General features: G+C 42.0%; 2 protein-coding genes across 3 annotated transcripts; one reads left to right on the top strand and one right to left on the bottom strand.

The window, feature by feature from the left end:
- The first annotated feature begins 1469 nt into the window (after nucleotides 1-1469).
- LOC131333213 (uncharacterized) lies at nucleotides 1470-17618 on the top strand. 2 transcript variants are annotated; one of them, XM_058367624.1, is made up of 3 exons: nucleotides 1470-1869; nucleotides 16740-17130; nucleotides 17242-17618. In XM_058367624.1, exons 2-3 carry the CDS (start codon nucleotides 16753-16755, stop codon nucleotides 17296-17298), a joined length of 435 nt encoding a protein of 144 aa, XP_058223607.1. In that variant the 5' UTR covers nucleotides 1470-1869; nucleotides 16740-16752; the 3' UTR covers nucleotides 17299-17618. The 2 variants fall into 2 exon arrangements, with proteins under 2 accessions (XP_058223607.1, XP_058223608.1); XM_058367625.1 differs by lacking the exon at nucleotides 1470-1869 and having other exon boundaries at nucleotides 16490-17130.
- A 2143-nt stretch (nucleotides 17619-19761) lies between these two features.
- Nucleotides 19762-20548, bottom strand: LOC131333215 (uncharacterized). Its single transcript, XM_058367626.1, has 2 exons — nucleotides 20121-20548; nucleotides 19762-20037 (listed from the first exon to the last, which is right to left on the bottom strand). Exons 1-2 carry the CDS (start codon nucleotides 20424-20426, stop codon nucleotides 20029-20031), a joined length of 315 nt encoding a protein of 104 aa, XP_058223609.1. The 5' UTR covers nucleotides 20427-20548; the 3' UTR covers nucleotides 19762-20028.
- Nucleotides 20549-20799: the final 251 nt, after the last annotated feature.

Genomic DNA, 20799 nt, shown 5'->3' with positions numbered 1-20799 from the left:
AAATAAGAACTTCATTTTTCAAATAAATACTTATTTTTGAATTAAATGTGATATATTGTGAGAGAGGGGGAGAGATGAGGAAAATAAGAACTTATTTTCAGAGCCAATCATTTGCTTAAAATTCTTAAAAAAGTGCAGCTCAATTGAATATTCATGAGTGCTTGATAAGATCTCTTCTATTTTTCATTCAGAATTTAAGATTTGACTTAGAAGAGAAGAAAGAGAGAGAGAGCGCATACCCACGTGGTGCTCACGGGGATGGTTTGGCGAGTGACACGGTGGTCAGCCTAAAAACTCGTACTACTACTACTACTACTACTTTACTTCCGTAGTAGTAAAATCCTACTACTACTAGCATTTCGGAAAATCCAGCGTTGGGTGTGGGCTGTCTGCAGGTCTGTGCTCTATTTGGATACAACAAAGCTACTCACAAAACAACGCTGTTTTCCTCTTCAATTCAATTCTAATACTTCTAAGAAAGAGACCACAGAAGCAAAAGGGTATTTGACACTCGTCTCTCTCTCTGTGCTTGGTTTGTTTCAGTGTTAAGGAATCGAAATTGAATTTGATGACGATATCCTATCGTCTTCGCACTATATATAATTTCACCGCTTGATTTTTCTTTTGTACTTTGCCTGAATTCAATTCGAAACAGATCTTAAAAATTCATAAGAAAATGAATGGGAATTCCGTCGACGATGAGGGACGCGTGGGCTAACCGAAGGAATTGGCCGTTGATTGCCTCACCTCTTGAGGATCAGAAGATTTTGAGATCACGCCAATGCACTCAAGGTTTGTTTCTCTCTTGCTTTTATCCTGTTTGCTTTATAGGAATCTCGAGGCTACGGAGCAAGTTGGCATAAATTAGTTTTTACTGTATTTTGTTGTCTTTGCTGAATTTGTGTCAAAATTTTGTTAAATTTTCTAGATTAGTCATTTTGTATCTGCTCGACTAGAGAAATCTAGAAGATTAAAATTTATGACCAATAATGAGAAAAAGTTCACTGAACACACAAAAATTACCAAACATCTACCTTTAAGTGTCCTCGTATTTGAACTTTTTTCATATCGTGCAAATACCATCTATTGCTCAAGACAAACTCAACAAGGGATTCAAAACATTCAATAATTTCTCTAACGTCAATTGAATATTGAAAAATTGAAGAAGACTAACCTTTTCCCTATGGATTTGAGAAATCCACACAAAATGCCGAACGATAAATATTTTTTAATTTTTCGGAAGTCTCGACGTGAGTGGTGAGCCATCCCTCAATACCAGTATATCACATAACCACTGCTATCTGCATTGGAGTCGTGCACAGTGCACACCTTTAGGTTTAGTTGTTTTAGGTTTTGTTTTCTTCCTTTTTTGTCTTATCTTGTAGAGTATACTTTGCAAAAAAGCAAAGTGTGGAGGCTTTTTTTCCTTAATTAGACCTCATCTTTTATATTGTTTCACTTTAGCCCATTGACGGGCTGTTTGGCAGCCTCCTTAGCACCCCGCATAACTCAATCCCGGATTAGGAGTCCAGGCCCCACTCATCTCCAGGCTTTGGGAGAGGAAAAAACTTCCTCCATTTCTCCTGAATTTAGGCGACGTCGGGACTACTACTCCCCCTCCTCCCAGATTTGTAATGACAAGGGGTACCCCCATCGTTGGATATGCGGGTTTGGTGAAAGACTGTGTTGCCCTTTTCTTTTGGTTTTGATACTGGGTTTTGGTCATTTTTGTTCAACCTAGCCAAAGCAGATTTGAGAGAGAGAAGAGAGAGAAAAGAGAAGGAGGTCGCTGATCCTCATTTCTGGTGACTCCACCGTTGTATTCCGATGGTTCCAGCTCTCTACTACATCGTCTTCCTTCTTCGTCAGGTATTATGCGATCTCAACTGGTTTTGTTCTCCCAATTTGTGTTGGTGATTTTGCAACCACGATCTGGTTTTCTGTGGTGGTTTCGTGATCTGTTGGTCTAATTTCAGATTTTAGCATATCTGTTGCTCGATTTTCAGATTTTAGCCCTAATCTATGTAGGGGGATGAAAACAATTGACGCTTCGGATCAACTGGATTGCAACGGCTTATTCGTGCCTCTTCACCGGAACCCTAGCTCGACGTCTGAACCCTAATCTGCAAAATAGACAGGGGGTGAGTGCACCTTTGCCTCTCGTGGCAAAGGCCCTCCGATGCCTTTGTTAGTATCACGTACTAGCAGTTAAACCCTAATTATCAGTAGGAAAGCAATAATAATGCAACGTATTGCGTACCTCTCACCTCTAGGTTTTCCTCATATTTATAGATTCATGGATGCTTGCTGTCCAAGCATCCTTATTGCCATAGGATTCCTAACTCGTATAGGAAACCCAGGATATCAAGGAGTCTCGTTTCCTTTATCAGTTTATGGAAAAGAGTCCTTTTAGGATTCTTTTCCTTTAAGAGCCGAACATCCCATACTCGTTGGGTATCTTTCTCAGATCCTATATTCTTGGGATCTTTATCCCTATATGAGACATGACTATTCTGGAATCTTCCAGAGTATTCTCTCTGCTCCTACTCTCGATTGGAGTTCCATCTTTGTTCGGCCGTCTCATAGCCGAACAGACGGCTTGGACCAGTTACCTCACATGTAACTGGTCCTTGAGCCCGTACAACCTTCCTGGACCATTGACTTCTCATGTCACTGGTCCATATTGCCGAACACTTGTTTAGCATGATGACTGTCCTGTCTATATTCAAACTATGGTCCCACGTACCATTTATTCGGATATCGATTGCATTGCTTTCAACCCGTGATCACTCGTATCACGTGCTAGGTTTTTTACTACATCTGTTCGGCTGTATCATAACCGAACAGTCTGCTTGAAGCCATGACTTCTCATATCACTGGTCCATATCGCTGTTCACCGAACTGCCCGGCGATAAGTCCAGTCGTATTTACCACGTGTTCCCAAACATCACGTGTTTGGTAACTAAATGTATCTGCTCGGGAATACCTCCCTACAATTGCTCCCCAGCTTCATGTATTTACCACTGTTCGGGGGTAATATATGACGCTTAGAAACAGAATTCTATCAAGACCAAACTCTTTTGATCCCGTGCAGTCATAATTTCAATACTTCATTGATGCCTTTTGGCGCCTATGTCATTATACCATTTCGGGGTAAACGACTCCACGTGGCACGTTTTCGTATGCCTAGAATTAACTTCGAACTGACGTTCTATGAAACGGCGTCAGAACGGTTTCTGCTTTCCGTTACTTTTTCCTGTAACGGTGTGAGAGGAGACGTTTCGTCTCCGTCTCTTACCCTTAAACCCCTGAAAGGGCTCTCTTTGGTTTTTCATCCAAAACATTCAAACTTCCAGTTTTTCTTTTTAAAGCTTTCCGCCATTGCCGCCGCCTGCAAACTCGATTGCACTCCAGGGAATCGTCACAATATTCTCGTAAGATTCTTGCTCTCATTCCCCTTCTTCTTCTTAGGTTTCTATCTGAGATCTCATTCTCAGATTTGGTGGGTCATTTCTTAGGGTTTCAATTCGTACCCATTCCCATCTTTTCTTCTTTTCTGAATATACTCATGGCGGATGACAACCCTCCTAGACCCAGTAAGTTTAGGAAGCTTTGTGATACCCCTGCTGCCATGGCGGCATTTAGAGAAAAATACAATATCCCTGAAAACGTAGGGCTTGAACTCACTCCATTAGGAGCGGATAGGGATGCTGGATCGTGGGATAGAATGTGTATCCCAATCGTGTCCATTGTCGAAGGCGGGGTCCGTTTCCCCCTTCATCCACTCCTCCGCCAGATTTTAAGCTGGTACCGTCTTACACCCATGCAAGTTTCTACGAACGTTTTTAGACTGATAATGGGGACTATAGCCCTAAATGGGATTCTAGAAACCAATTTAGGAATCTGGGACATCCAGTGGTGGTATAGTATAGTACTAAACCCTGAGTATAATACTTACTACTTCAAAGTTAGGAGAGCAGAGAAGCGCTTCGTGCTCAATCTGCCAGATTCTGCTCGTGACCACGAAATCGACTTCCTCTATGTGACTGGAGCATTCGAACCTTTAGGGGAAGATGGCCAAGTGCTGGGGCTCCATTGCCCCCACATATGGGGCTATCCACGTATGCTCTTGATTTTACCCTTTTACAATTCTTCATTTACTGCTTTCTCGTAGCCTTTCCATGTACTAAATTTGTTTTGTTGATTTGAATTTTTGCAGCTGAAAACGTTAATCATCGTCCCAGACGCACCCCAAGCAACATCCGAACAGAGGACATTAACAAAGTCCTCAAATATAAAGGTGTGCCTGGTACCCGAACAGCTGGTCGGGGTCGTGACGCTGACGTGCTGCTGGGATACGATCCTGCGTACAGAGGTGTCATCGACAGGCGGCTTGCTCATCCTAGCACCAGTGCTGCCTCTACATCAACTGCTCCTCCGACCAGGAGCACAAGAGCTAACGCAGGAGTAACCATAGCTGGTCAACTGGGTGAAATCCCAATTTCTGAAGGAATTCCATTACCACGAGTGAGAGTTCGAAGATCCTCACGAAGTCAGGCCTCCTCTCTTCAACCCGAACAGCCAGTAGTGAATCCTGACACCAGTCAATCATCCTCTTCAGGTTATTCTCAATTTTCTCCTAACTCTAGCACCATGACACGTCAGCCTTTAAACCTCAGCTCTCTCCTCACCGTCTCTTCTCGGGGACGGGGATCTGGTCGGGTAGCTTCCACAGGGAACGCCCCTCCTGCACCCCGTCGTAACAGAGGCGGTTCGAGCCGCTCCACTTCATCTCGTGAAGTGGAGACTACCATAGAGGCCAGTGATGCTCACAGAGACAAACGGCCTAGATCAGAAGACCCTACTGGTACTGCTTCTCAAGCAGACATCGAAACACATCACCCCGTTTCACCAACTACCCAAGTACTTCCTCAAACATGGACTCCTCTATTCACTAGAGGAGACCGTCCCGTTCACGTCGGGGACAGTGCTAGTTCATCGGAAACAGCACTTGCTCTGGCCCAAGGATTGTTACTCCCTGTTGACTTACAGAAAGAGTCTTCGTCTCCCCCTGATCGGCTTGTGTCCACTGGTCTCGTCAGTGGAATCAAGGTAATAGAAACTTCTCTTCTTTAAAGCTTCATCTTTATAAGTTTTAAGAAAAAAGTTACTCACGTTCTGGTATTTGCTATAGTTTATCCAAAAAATGGTCGTACTGGGCCAAAAATTCCAGGAAGCTGAAGCCGAGAGGATCAGGCTTTTAAATGACAACACCAGGTTGATCCGAACAGTCACGAGATTAGAGAGAGAGAGATAAAGCTAAAGCTGACTTGTCTGAGACAAAGGGCAAGCTTGTGACCACGGAGGAGAGTCTGCATCAAGTCTTGGCCGAGATGGACAGCACCAAAAAGGCATCCTTTGAAGATGGTTATCAGAAGGGGTTTGACGCCACAACATCAAGTTATGTCGAGCAGATGCCTGATATTCAAGACCAAATCTGGGTTGCTTGCTGGGAGGCGTGCCTTACAAAGGCAGGAGTTGCTGAGGATTCTCCCCTATGGGTTGAGAATGATCTGCCAAGTCGCCAAGTTGCAGCTCCAGCAGACGACGTTGATCAACAGATTGATGATTTTGCAGATGTTGATGAAGAAATACAAGTTGAAGCACAAAATGACGTGCAACCATCTGTTCAGGAAATGACCACTGAGATAGTTATCCCAGAGGTTCAAACTGCTGCTGCTGTTGCTGAGGCTGCCGTCCCTCCTGAGGTTCAGAACCTAGATTTAAGATAAATCATCCGGCTGGTCTTGCATGACCATAGCTTTCTTTACCCTGCGTGGTACCAGTACTATCAATACTTTATTTTAAAACAGGTATTCGGCCCTTCGTGGCATAACTTTTTTTTTGCTCGGCTTCCATGTTTGCTGCATCTGTTCGTATGCAATTGCAATCTAAATATTTCGTACTGTTTAAGCATCGTTTATGTGCATAAGTATTTCGTACTTTTAGCAAATCTTTCACACAAGATTTGCTGTTCTGAATTCTAAGTTTCACGTACTAAAAAGCGTTCCACCTTGAATGGTTTTTAAGGCATATAAGTGTGCTCGCACTTAATCACACAAGTGTTTCATACTTGTGTTTAAGTGTCACGTACTCAACCGTTTGGAAATCACACAAGTGTTTCATACTTGTGTTTAAGTATCACGTACTTAATGTTTTTAAGTTTCTCGTACTTGAACATAAAGGTTTTCCTCAAGTTTCACATACTTAGGAACATCAGTTTCACGTACTTAAATGTGGCTTACATATAAGTCAAGCCAATATAGTTTCTCAAGTATCACGTACTTAAAATACCATATAAGTATCTCGTACTTTGAACGTCCATACAAGTATTTCGTACTTGTACTTTTTAAAAGAAAACATACAAGTGTTTTCATACTTGTGTTTAAATGTATACCCAAGTTTCACATACTTGAAATTCTATACAAGTGTTTCGTACTTGTATTCGTTAAGTGTCACGTACTTAAAAATGTATAATGCTTTTAAGTTTCACATACTCAAAAGGTATACCCTGCTCCCCAATACGAATAAGGAGAACCAAACTCGTAGTTCGTATTTAAATACCACAACAGTTTTTCGAAAGAAGTGATTGTATTCATAATCTGTAAAACGCAAGAGAGCGTTACTCGTACCCTTTGCAAAAACAATCAAAACTAGAACAAAGGAATTATATTCGTAATTCCCACACAATCACGTAGTGTAAATCCAAAACAGAATTTAATACTTCTAAACAAAGAACTTTCGTAAATTATGAACATTCCAAGGCCTCGGAATTGGATCACCATCCAGATCAGCCAATCGATAGGCTCCGATGCCCACGATCTCAGTTACTCTATACGGGCCTTCCCAGTTGGCCCCCAGTTTGCCCTCGTTAGCCACCTTGGTGTTGCCGAGCACTTTTCGTAGCACGAGGTCCCCAACACCAAATTCTCGAGGGTGAACATGCTTGTTGTAGCTTTTCATCAGTTGTTCTTGGTAAGAAGCAAGATGTACCAAGGCTTTTTCTCTCCTCTCCTCGGCAAGGTCAAGCTCGATTTGAAGGGCCCTATCATTGCCTCCACTTTCAACCAGAGCTGTCCTGTTGGTCGGCAGACCCACTTCCAGAGGTATGACGGCCTCTGTTCCAAATGCCAACGAATAGGGGGTCTCTCCCGTAGACCTCCTAGGCGTTGTTCGGTGAGCCCACAAAACTAATGGTAACTCGTCAGGCCACTTTCCCTTAGCTTTGTCCAGCCTCTTCTTTATCCCATCTAGGATAGTTTTATTAGATGCCTCTGCTTGCCCATTACTCTGAGGGTAGGCTGGGGTGGAATAAAAATTTCTTATTCCATATTGGGCACAAAAAGCCTTGAATTTCTTCTGGAATTGGGATCCATTGTCTGTAATCAATGAATAAGGGACCCCAAAACGAGTGATGATGTTTTTCCACACGAACCTTTCTATCATAGGCTCAGTGATTTTGGCCAGTGGTTCTGCCTCAATCCACTTTGTAAAATAGTCAGTTGCAACAAGCAGGAATTTTCGATTCCCAGTTGCTTTGTGCAATGGACCCACGATATCCATCCCCCATTGAACAAAAGGCCAGGGACTTGTTAATGGCACCAGATCTTCAGCGGGTGTTCGAATCATTGGTGAGAACTTTTGACACTTCTCACAAATCTTTACATACACCTTTGCATCTTCTTGCATGTGTGGCCACCAGTAGCCTTGAGTAATTGCTCGGTGGGCAATAGATCTGCCTCCAGCATGGCTCCCACATGTTCCCTCGTGGATTTCATGAAGGAACTTCTGTACCATCTCAGGATGTACACATAGCAAATAGGGACCCGTAAAGGATTTCCTATACAACTTACCCTCTGGGGACAGCCAAAACCTAGCAGATTTGACTCTTATCTTGTGGGCCTCCTTTTTATCAGAAGGGAGTATCTCGTCTCGTAAGAACTCCATTATTGGGTCCATCCAACTTGGTCCTTGGTTCACGTCCAAGACCAAGTCTACACTCCTCCCAATGCTCGGCTCGTTGAGGTATTCTACTGCCACCCTTCTTTTAAACTCTATTGGTACTGCTGCAGCCAACCAAGCTAAAGAATCTGCATGAGCATTCTGTCCAGAACTTATTTGCTCAATATATACCCTCTCGAAGGTATCAAGCAAGTCTTTTGCTGCCTGCACGTAGGCTACCATCTTTTCATTTCGAGTCTCGTACTCGCCGGACAGTTGATTCACAACAAGTTGGGAATCACAATACACCCTTACCCGCTCTGCTTTAAGGTTTTTCGCACTTCTCAGTCCTGCCAAGAGTGCTTCATATTCAGCCACATTATTGGATGCACTAAATCCAAGCCGAACAGAGAGTTCAATCAGAACTCCTTGAGGAGGAAAAGGACAATTCCAATTCCAGAACCAGTATTACATGCTGATCCATCAACGAATAGCTTCCATTCTTTAGGATCCTGTTCGGCAAAAGGTTGATCCTTCAAGGATGATGTGCTAGCCGCCTGCTCCTTTCTCGTAGGAGGCAAGGGAGCTACAGTGGGGGAAAACTCTGCCACAAAATCAGCCAACACTTGGCCTTTAATTGCTGTTCGTGGCTGATATTCGAGATCATACTGGCTCAGCTCCACAGACCATGTCGAGATCCTTCCCGAGAAATCTGCCTTTCGAAGCAGTGATTTTAATGGATACTCGGTATGAATCACAACCTTATGGCTTTGGAAGTAGTGTGGCAATTTCCTAGTTGCTGTCCTAAGTGCCAGGACAAGTTTTTCTAATGGCAGATATCTCGTCTCTGCATCCAATAATGTCTTGCTAACATAATAAATGGGGATTTGCTCGATCCCCAAATCCCTCAATAAGACTGCACTAACTGCGTGCTCGGAAACAGCCAAATACAGAATTAAGGACTCACCTGGCTGTGGAGTTGACAATAATGGGGGTTCGGCCAAGTACTTTTTCAGGTCTTGGAAGGCCTGCTCACATTCAGCTCCCCATTCAAATCCCTCCCTCTTTTTCAGTAACTGAAAAAAGGGTCTGCACTTGTCACTTGACCTGCTGATGAATCTGTTCAATGCTGCTGCCATTCCTGTCAGCCTCTGGACTTCCTTGGTAGTTTTGGGACTCTGTAATCTCTGCAAAGCATCAATTTGTTCGGGATTTGCCTCTATCCCCCTTATGGTTACCAAATGGCCCAAGAACTTTCCTGAACCAACTCCGAACGCACACTTCGAGGCGTTGAGTTTCAACTTGTATTTCCTCAAAATGTCAAAGACTTCTCTTAAATCAGTGATATGCCCTCCTTTTTCTCGACTTTTCACCACCATATCGTCAATGTAAACTTCTAAAGTTTTCCCAATGAGATTTTTGAACATGATGGTTGCAAGTCTTTGGTATGTAGCCCCAGCATTCTTCAGTCCAAACGGCATGACACTGTAGCAGTATAATCCTCGAGGTGTGATGAAGGAAGTCTTCTCTTGATCAGGTTCAAACATAGCAATCTGATGATATCCTCGATATGCATCGAGAAAACTCATTCGCTCGTAACCAGAGGTTGCATCAACCAACTGGTCAATCCTGGGCAAAGGAAAACTATCCTTAGGACACGCTTTGTTTAGGTCTGTGAAGTCCACACAGACACGCCACTTTCCATTCTTCTTCTTTACTACAACAGTGTTGGATAACCACTCGGGGTAATAGACTTCTCGTATTGCTTTGGCTTCCAACAAACGATCTACCTCCTCAATCACTGCATCTACATGCTGCACGGCTGCCCTTCGTTTCTTCTGAATGATCGGCTTGTGTTGAGGGTCAATGTTTAAATGATGACAGATCACGTCTGCATCCACCCCGGGCATTTCCTCTGGCACCCATGCAAAAACATCAATATATTCCTTTAGAAATCTTATTGACTCAGCTTTTTCGTTTGCTGATAATGATTTCCCAATCAAAAAATATCTTTCAGGATCAATCTCGTTGATCTGAATCTTCTCCAGGCCCTCAACCACTTTTTCAGCCGGGCTTCTCCCAACATCCTCGATGGTTGGTTGATCTGGTACTTCTAGTGTGAGAACATGGTGGACCTTTGGGGTTGTTTTGATGATGGAAATCAAGCATTGCTGTGCTACCTTCTGGTTTCCTTTAAGGACTTCAATCCCATTTGATCCTGGAAATTTCACCATCTGGTGATATGTCGAGGAGACTGCTCTCATTTTGTGCAACCATGTCCTCCCTATAATCGCGTTATAGGAAGATGGGACATCGACTACCAAAAAGTCTGTCTTTAACACCACAGATCCAGCCCGAACAGGTAAAGTCACCTTTCCTAGGGGCCAAACTGCTCCTGCACCGAACCCAATTAGAGGTGTTGTTGATTGTTCCAAGTCCGATTGGGCCAGGCCCAGCTTCTTGAATGCATCGTAGTACAACACCTCTGTACAGCTCCCCGAATCCACTAGAATTCTTTCGATGTCGTATTCCCCAACTCGTAAGGTCACGACCAATGCATCATTGTGGGGTATTTGGACCTCCGCCAAATCATCGTCACTGAATGCCATGCTCTCGTTGCATGCATTAGTCTCTCGCCCTCTCTTGTTTCCCAACCGCATCACGTGCTGATCATGCTTGACTTATCTTTGCAACAGCCTCACCTCACTCCTCGTATAAGGTGCAGCCAGTCCATGTATCATATGGATTACGCCTTTAGGGTGCTGCTCGTAACCCAGTTCCATGGCCTTCCCTTTCTCTTTAGGGTCCTCCTGGATAAACTCCTTGAGATAGCCCCGAGAGACCAAATCATCAAGGTGCCTCTTGTATACCTCACAATCCTCGGTCATATGGCCCCAATCCTTGTGATAACTGCAGTGCTGATTCGTAGCACGTTTTGCATCTTTGTCTCCGCCTAGACTTGGGGGCCATTTGAAATATGGCTGATTCTTTATTCGATAAAGAATCCTGTATATTGGCTCCTTCCAAACCGTTGTGATAGAGAAGAAGGACTTGGGGTCAGGAGTTTGCTTGTCCTTGTATGGCTCTTTCTTAGCCTGCCCGTACTCCCTTCTGTCTTTGTAAGACTTGGGTTCAGGCTTATCCACCTTTTTGGCAGGTGCCTTCTGCTGTTCGGCAACCGTCCTGCCATCCTCACGGAGTATGTCATCCTCCATTCTGGCATGTTGCTCTATCCGTTCCATCAATTTAGCCAAGGTGGCTACTGGATGTTTATTCAATGAACGGCGCAGCTCTCCCCGAACAGGCAAACCAGTTTTGAACGTAGCAATTGCATACTCTTCACTGCAACTTTCAATCTCGTTAAAAGTTTCCCAGTACTTCTTTGCATAATCCCTGATCTGCTCGTTCTCCTCCTGCTTCATGGTGGAAAGACTCTCAAAAGTTTTTGGGGCCTTTCTGCTCGTTAAGAACCGAGCAGTGAATTCTTCTGCCAACTGCCTCCATCCTCGTATGGATCGTGGGGCCAACTTATGAAACCAAGATAAAGCCACCTTGCCAAGACTGGAGGGAAACATCTTGCACAAGATGGAATCATCCCCCTCATGCATAAACATGGCCTGTTGGTAATGCTGTATGTGAGCTACGGGATCCGTATTTGTCTCGTAAAGTACGAACGCACCGTGCTTCACTCTGCTCGGCAACCTTGCTTCTTGTAGCCTCTTTGTAAAGGGAGAGGCTGCAATATTACTCAGGGCCTTACGTGCTGCTTCTCGTGCAGTCACTGTCCCATCCTCTTGCTCCTTTGACCTGTGGGCCGAAGCCTTGACCCAATCAGCATCAGGTCTCTCGTACCTGTCTCGATGATGCTTTCTCGTGTCCTCTTCCTCGGGGGTAGAACTCCGGTCTCTGCTCCTCCTTTTTCGTGAAGAAGTCTTTCTCTCCGGTGTTCGGCTTCTACTTGTTCTTCCCCTTTTTCGTGGAGAAGCTTCGTGACGCCCTCTAACAGGACTTCTGCTCCTTCTTCCTCGTGAAGGATCTTTTCTGTATTGTACCATAGCATACCTACTGCCTCTAGAATTTCCTCGAGACAGGCCAGAATCCTCCGGATGCTCCCTAATTCTCTCCAATTCTCTGATCTCATGCTCTCGTTTTTTAATCAGACGAGCATACACCTCGACTTCTTGCCTCTTCCTATCAAGAACGTCGTCACTATGGTGCACACTCCTGGAGTGCGCGATTGATTCATCCCTTTGATGGGATTTACTCCTTCTCGTGGATCTCGAAGCCGTCTCTCCATCTCCTCTATTTTTGGAGTTATGATGCACGGTAAGGGGTCGGTCCTTACTCGTGTTCCTTCTGTGCCCACCCTGGGGCTTTTTCGGAGCCCCGGGTGGTGATTTGTCCCTTCCCTCGTCTAACACATCTTTTGGCTCATGCGGTGTTACTGGAGTTACTTCCACCATGGTCGTATTTCAAAAGGGAATTCTTTCGTTTCCCACAGACGGCGCCAATTGTAGGGGGATGAAAACAATTGACGCTTCGGATCAACTGGATTGCAACGGCTTATTCGTGCCTCTTCACCGGAACCCTAGCTCGACGTCTGAACCCTAATCTGCAAAATAGACAGGGGGTGAGTGCACCTTTGCCTCTCGTGGCAAAGGCCCTCCGATGCCTTTGTTAGTATCACGTACTAGCAGTTAAACCCTAATTATCAGTAGGAAAGCAATAATAATGCAACGTATTGCGTACCTCTCACCTCTAGGTTTTCCTCATATTTATAGATTCATGGATGCTTGCTGTCCAAGCATCCTTATTGCCATAGGATTCCTAACTCGTATAGGAAACCCAGGATATCAAGGAGTCTCGTTTCCTTTATCAGTTTATGGAAAAGAGTCCTTTTAGGATTCTTTTCCTTTAAGAGCCGAACATCCCATACTCGTTGGGTATCTTTCTCAGATCCTATATTCTTGGGATCTTTATCCCTATATGAGACATGACTATTCTGGAATCTTCCAGAGTATTCTCTCTGCTCCTACTCTCGATTGGAGTTCCATCTTTGTTCGGCCGTCTCATAGCCGAACAGACGGCTTGGACCAGTTACCTCACATGTAACTGGTCCTTGAGCCCGTACAACCTTCCTGGACCATTGACTTCTCATGTCACTGGTCCATATTGCCGAACACTTGTTTAGCATGATGACTGTCCTGTCTATATTCAAACTATGGTCCCACGTACCATTTATTCGGATATCGATTGCATTGCTTTCAACCCGTGATCACTCGTATCACGTGCTAGGTTTTTTACTACATCTGTTCGGCTGTATCATAACCGAACAGTCTGCTTGAAGCCATGACTTCTCATATCACTGGTCCATATCGCTGTTCACCGAACTGCCCGGCGATAAGTCCAGTCGTATTTACCACGTGTTCCCAAACATCACGTGTTTGGTAACTAAATGTATCTGCTCGGGAATACCTCCCTACAATCTATTGCTCGAATTTCAGCCCTAATCTGATTTTCCGAAGATGGTGTGCATCACTAATTTATGATTTTCCCTAGGTTATGCCAGATTTGCTGTAATTTCTTATGTGCCATAATTTCGAGATTTTGCCTAAATCTGAGTTGTGCCCTAATTTGTGATTTGCTCGAAAATCGGAGTTGCGCTCTAATTTGAGATTTGCCCTAAAATCTGAGTTGTGTCCTAATTTTAGATTTGCCCTAAATTATTATTTTGTTAGTATATAATTCATTGCTAGTATATAATTCAACTTGTCCGGTAACAAATTGCGCCTTATAAAATCATTAAGGCAGAGTGCCGAAAGCCCCTCCACCTTAGTAGGAATTGTTGTTTGCACATTTTTTGAATTCTTGGCTATGTACATGAGCCCACCTTGTCCCTTTCTGAAGTATATGTGATATGAGATGTCTTTCTTGTATTAGAATATCTTTGTTGTTTACAGTAGTTTTTTATCAACTTGCATTTTATGATTTGCCTTGATCTGTTCGTATTTCGATTTCGAGAATGCATAGGATAGGACCATGTTTTCCATTTTTTGTCTCTAAGAATCTAGCTAACTGATAGAACCCTTACCTCCTCCTTTGGTTTCAGACACCCTATATAGTCATTTACATATCGAAACGGAAAATATTTGTGGATTGTCGTCCTTCTTTTGCATTTTTTCTTCTTTTTCCTTCTATTTTTGCATGATAACTGTATTTTCGTTTACATGTACTCCTAGTCATTCCACCCCAATATGCAAGGCAAGGCATGCTTAGAGTCTAGTTTGGTATTACATAACTTTGGCTATTAAATTCATGAGAAATGAGGTGCAGTAAAACATGGAGTATGGAATTGAAGAGAAATTGTACTTGTGCATATAGGTTGTTCTAGTTCGACGTTGTATGTTCGGATTCTCCATATTTGGATGATAGGGTATTGCTTTGAAAGTTGGTAAATGTTAATGCATATTCACACTCATAGGTGTTGTTTTTGGTTGTTCAAACGAAAGGAATGAGAATTGTACTTTTCATCTACTCGTCAAGTGTTTTTCCATATGTATTAACCATCTCTAAATCAGTGATAGGCCTTAAAAAGAGACAAAAATGGAGAATAATTGCGAAACAATCACTCTGATTACTGGTTTATTGACCTTTATCAGAGCCTATTGCAGCTTGTGAGTATGTAATTTATCTCTTTGAGATAGGAAAAGAGGTATATATGTTTGATAAGCGATCAACAAGAAGATCTCTTACAAGCATTAAGAAGTTTAGCAAACTTGTGGCCTATGGTATTTTGTACATTTGAATATAGTCTACATCTTTGTCTTTAGGTGCATGTATACATGTCACCACAGTAAGATTTTGCCAATCTGTTGCATATTCCCCTTTTTGGACTTTCAAACTTGTATATGAACTTACAAACTTGTTTGCCTCTTTCTCGAAAAAATGCCTTCATGTTGCCTGAAATTAAGGAGACACAACACAAAATCTCAGTCCAAGAAATCAAAACACTTCTCTAGTTCTCTTGCATTATGTGCCCAAAAGTAATTAGGACACGACGCAGATACGGACAAATCAAGCTTATCACTAGACATGGTATATGCATGTACACATGAAGTCATTTTTTTTCTTGGTATTTAGTTAGCCTAATTTCAGTTTTGACTCCGTATAAATTGTGACCTTTATTTTATTTGGCCTAATAGAAGTTGTGCCCTAAAACAGATGGCAAGAATAACAAAATGTGAACGAAGAAAGAAGGCAAAGCGTGAGGCATTGTTAGCACTTCTATGTGTCATGAGAATGGTTAATAATGTTTTGAGCATGTATATGCTACTTACGGACTTGATTGGCGAAAGGGTTCGACAAAGGCCTCGTTTGCGTCTGAATCCTAATGTTTACCAACACCAAATAGACGCACTTAATAGGTTGGTACACGGGAGTGACACATACTGTCACAATCAATTGAGGGTAAATAAGTATACCTTCATGACTTTGTGCCATTTACTTGAGCAAAATGGACAAGAGTGACACATACTGTCACAATCAATAGGCGTACGACTTTCCAATTTGGAAGATTGAGGGAAACAATTAGTAGGCATTTCAATGCTGTTTTACCGATGGTGTTGCGCCTTCACAATGTCTTGTGGCATCATCCAGAAGCTATTCCTGCTAATGAGCCGGATGTTAGGTGGAAATGGTTTGAGGTACAAATTATCTAAAGTGTTCAATATTGTAATGCATTTATTCATTCTAATAATTTAATCTAATAAAATAAATCGTTGGTCTCTCGTAGAATTGTCTAGGGGCTTTAGACGGTACCTTCATACCTGTCCTCCCCCCAACTGAAATGAAGGCACAGTTCAGGTCAAGGAAGGGTGAGTACGCGACAAATGTGTTAGGAGTTTGTAGTCGAAACCTATAATTCATATATGCATTGTCTGGTTGGGAAGGCTCCGCCACAGACTCGATAGTGCTTAGAAATGTCTTGGTGAGGTCTTACGGGTTGAAAATTCCACAGGGTATGTCATTTTGCCACCTTTCCATTAGTCAACATACATCCATATTTGTGTAAACATACTCACCTACACATATGTATGTCATTTGTAGGTCGTTACTACCTCGTCGATGCCGGTACACTAATCGACTGGGATTATTAGCACCATTCAGGGGTCAACGATACCACATAAACATTTGGAGACAAGGACACGTGCCCCAGAGCCGAGAAGAGTGCTTCAACATGAAGCACTCCGCCGCACGCAATGTTATGGAGAGATGCTTTGGGGTGCTTAAGATGAGATGGGAAATTTTGAGATCCTACTCTTTCTATCCCATTAGGACTCAATGTTGCATTGTCGTCACAGCATGTTGCCTCCTCCATAATCTCATTAACCGTACAATGGCAGTGGATCCTGTTGAGGCTCAATACACAGCGTGGGAGCAGCAAAACCTACATAATGTGCCACCTGAAGAGTACATAACAACCGTTGAAACATCGAACGAATGGACCCAAATGAGGAAAAACTTGACAACTGAAATGTACAATGATTAGTTAGCTCATCATGGGGCTGGCCAATAGGATATCTTTCAATTGTATTGTTTCTTTGTTTTAAGTGGATTTGTTTTATAGACATGTTGAACAATTCAGTCCAATTTTGAAACATATCAACTATTTTCATGTAATAACAAACTATTTCGTGAGTGTTTGCCCTATGTCAAATTGTTATTGTCATTGAAATCAGGTTAGCTAACATAATGGAAGGTCAAGGAACTTCCAAATCAAAACGAACCAATGCCAAGGAGGGACAAGAAAAACAATCGCGTAGGCTATGGACTCCTAAGGAAGAGGAGACCCTACTTGCGTGCATGTTGGGCACGGTTACGGAAAAAGATACATGGAAAGCCCATAATGGTTTCAAGTCGGGCTTTTACGTTGAAATTGAGAAAGGCTTGCAAAAGCTATTGCCCGGGACCACTTTCAAAGCTCAACCAAACATAGAGTCGAAGATCAAATATTGGAAGGAAAAATATGGTCATATTGCCGACATGATACGGCTAAGTGGCTTTGCGTGGAATTATGAAACTAACTCCATTGAGGTGGATTCGGAGGATGTGTGGAAGGAATATGAGAAGGTAACTTCTTTACTCATTCATTTAAACCCACCTTGTGACATTGTTGCTATCCTTTAAAATTAGTTTTAACTACCGCCCTCCCATATAATGCATGCCATTGAACATGTGCAGTTCAATCCCAAAGTGAAAGGCATGAATGGGAAGGCTTTCTCTATGTATGAGAGTTGAGAAATTTTATTTGGGATTGATAGGGCAACGGGTGATTTCGCGATGCGGCGGAATTAGACAATTGTGACCTCGTTCAAAGTCTAAACCCCGATGAAATCCCAAACATGGATGAGTACTTTGAAGAGTGCTATACACCTAGGTTTGTAAATGGTGAGGCAATATGGACAAGTGATACTTTCGTTGAGCAATCGTATGGTTCTATAACCGCAAATCCCACAACTCTAATAAATAATGCTGACACTCCTACAAGCATTCCCAATGCCAATGCAAATGTGAATGCCAATGCCACTGGCCGTGCCAATGCCAATGCTCGTGCCAAAGCCAATCCCAATGCTCGTGTCAATGCCAATGCAATCTCAATGTGCGTGCCAATGCCAATGCCGCCAAAGAAAAAGGCCAAAAAAGATGTGGCCATATCTGAGGCATTGGGGAATTACTTAAGTCAAAGCGCTACGATAATGGAGAAGATCGCGGATGCCATAGGCTATGACAAGCAACTATCTTCCAGAAGGGAGAGGGTGTTTGACAAGTTGCTCAAGCTGGACATGGATGAGAATGATAGGTATATCGTCAACGCCATCATCATCAAGGAGGAAGATAGGGTGGACACGTTCTCTGGCATACCCGCTGATCGCAAACAAAGATGGGTGGAGTTGGTATTGGCGGGGAAGTTTTATGGGAAAGACTAAGTAGGGGAAGTTTATGGGCCATTTGTGGAGGATGTCATTCCTTCTTTTTGTGAATTCTAGTAATCTCTTAAAAACTAGATTTTGTGAAGGGATTATGTCTTTTGAAAACTGTCTTTATGGAGGTTGTAACTCCTTTTTGTACTACGATCTTTTAATTGCATGTAATTGGTACATTATAGGGCAACGATGTTGATTTACGAATAGAGCAAATGTTAGGCCCACAATGATGATGTATTTTGTAGGGCAATGATGATGCTATGACAATTGTGACAAAACTTGTATATGTTCGTACTCCTTTTGGCAATTATGAATCTGCATCTCTTTAATCACATGCATGACATTTATTATTGTTTCAATCACAGGTGGATATGTTGGCATTTATTGATGGCTATGATGTATTGTTACCTGAGCCAAATTTGGTTCAACATGTCAAATATGTTTCTGCTATCCAGTGAGCAAGTTACAGTCCCATTTATGGGTTTTGCCGGTCGCCAAATTGTGTGTGTATGTGTGTTGGTCATTGGACAGTTTGTGTGCTATTTTATGGGCTATTTTGTGTAGATTTCTGCTGGTTTTATAGCCTATTTTCTGCTGGTTTGTGGTCGTGGTTTGTGGCTGGTTTTATTGCTGGTTACTTGACATTTTTCATGCAGGTTTTTGTTGATTGTCCTTGCTTTCTTGCTATCTTTGCAGGTGGCTATGATGATATTTTTTTGAGCCAAATGGCATAAGTTTCCTCTTGATGCATTCTGAAATGTTGGTGTACATCTCAAATATGTTTCTGCTATCCAGTGTGCAAGTTGCAGTCCCATTTATGGGTTTTGCCAGTCACTGGATTGTGTGTGTGTGTGACTGTGTGTGTGTGTGTGTGTGTGTGTGTGTGTGTGTGTGTTGTAACTGGACAGTTTGTGGGCTGGTATTATGGGCTGTTTTCTATTGGTTTTTGTTGTATTGTGGCTAGGTTGTGACAAGTTTTGTTGGCAGTTTTGGTGGTGGTTCGTGGCTAGTTTTACTGCTGGTCACTGGACAGTTTTTGGGTTGTTTTCTGCTGGTTTTCTGGGATGCTTTTTGCTAGTTTTCTGGGCTGCTATTTCCTGGTTTTTTGGACAATTTTTTATTGGTTTTTGGTTGGTTTTGTTGCTGATTTTTTGTTTGAGGGCTATGATGATGAATAAGGTTGTTTTGGTGTTGTGTCTTGGCTGGTTTGTTGGCAATTTTGCTAGTGGCTTGTGGCTGGTTTCATTGCTGGATTGGTACAGTTTTGGTGTAGGTTTTGGTTGATGAGTTGTTGGTTGGTTGATGGTTGGTTTTATTTATTTCCTTTTAAGAGCAATAATGATCATTTCGATGGCTATGATGATATTACAAATTTAAGGACGAAACACTCGTCTTGGCGAGACAACTTATGAGGGTCAATGGTTAAAAATCATTCAGCAACATAAGTTGTAGCCAAATAAGTGTTCAATGTGCTGCTAAATAAAATATCTGAGCCAAAAAAATCAAGCATTGATGCCATGAAGCGGTTTCAATTTCATGAAAATGAAGACCATAGAATTTTTTGCTGGGCTTGCTGATTTGAATTGCATTTCAAATCAGTTGGTGTTTCTACTGATTTTAGGATTCATAGTGTATGAGAGAAATTAGAAAAGTTTAATTCTTGTATAATTCAAATTTGTAATATCAATTAAACCTTGTTGATTGTGTACACTGTCATAAGATTTTGCATTATAATAAAGCTTGTTAAGTGTTGGTCTTGCTATTTTTTCTCTTTCTGATTTGTCTTTATCGTTAAATATGACAAGATTGAAACTAGTCCAACATTTATTTTCAAGATTGCATTTTGAACACAAGCTTATAATCTCAAATAAATCGAGACTACTTGAGATACCTTACAAGGGTAAAAAGCAACAAATTTATTTTTCAAACATTTATTCAAACTACGATCTTCTTCAAGTATTCAACGTCAACCTCTGAAACGTACGAAGCAATGACTCCATCAATTAAACATGGGGAATTGCATGTCCCTCATGTTTCTAAATTGTCAATTCACCTACAAATATAACACATGAAAAATATGACAAATTATTCATAAATAAGAGTATATAAATGTTCATTAAAAACAAAAGTACTTACTTTGACAAATTCATTCCAAACCTCATTCTCCACCGCCAGTCTGTTTTCATTTTCATTCCAACCAAATCCGGAAATCTGAAGCAGGTCTTGTAGTCGGAAACAAGTTGCCTTCCAATACTTCATTTTTGCCTCGATATGAAATTTTGTAATACCACCTTGGGAAAAAGAAGCTCGCATTTGAGTTTCCAAAACTACGAAGGATGCCGGTATGAACCATCCGTTCTCATTTTGCCAAACTCCCCCATCTACCAGGCTCTTAAGATGTTCTAACAACGTCTCGTCCTCGCTCCACTCCCGACGTGCCATTGAAATGAAAACAAAAAAAACGAGAATATCAAACTAAAAATTAAAATGGGGATGATATTTGGAATTAGATGAAGAAAACAATGAAATCTATTTATAGAAATTTTTTGTATATGTTGGTTTGTTGAACCTACTACTCACACGGTTATACTACCACTCACACGATCCAACAACCATTTACCTCCCATTCAACTATGAAGATTTAAAAAAAAAAAAAATGAAATCTGTTTTTTCATATAAGTTTCATAATAATTGAATTATTTTACAAATTTTTTTATCTTTTAATCCGTTTTTCTTTCAAAAAAAAAATTAAGGTTTAAACATGAATTACCTAAATTGATTTATTTTTATCCAATTTTTTAAATAAATATGTATT

The sequence above is a fragment of the Rhododendron vialii genome, chromosome 7a (assembly GCF_030253575.1).
Source record: "Rhododendron vialii isolate Sample 1 chromosome 7a, ASM3025357v1".
Classification (NCBI taxonomy): Eukaryota; Viridiplantae; Streptophyta; class Magnoliopsida; order Ericales; family Ericaceae; genus Rhododendron; species Rhododendron vialii.
Note: the sequence above shows the minus strand (reverse complement) of the source record. Positions and strands in the feature narration are given on the sequence as shown.

Coding starts and splice junctions, on each gene's coding strand:
- LOC131333215 (XM_058367626.1), bottom strand. CDS start 20,426: ATGGCACGTCGGGAGTGGAGCGAGGACGAGACGTTGTTAGAACATCTT.
- LOC131333213 (XM_058367624.1), top strand. CDS start 16,753: ATGGAAGGTCAAGGAACTTCCAAATCAAAACGAACCAATGCCAAGGAG. Junction 17,131..17,241: donor TGTGGAAGGAATATGAGAAG/GTAACTTCTTTA, acceptor GAACATGTGCAG/TTCAATCCCAAAGTGAAAGG.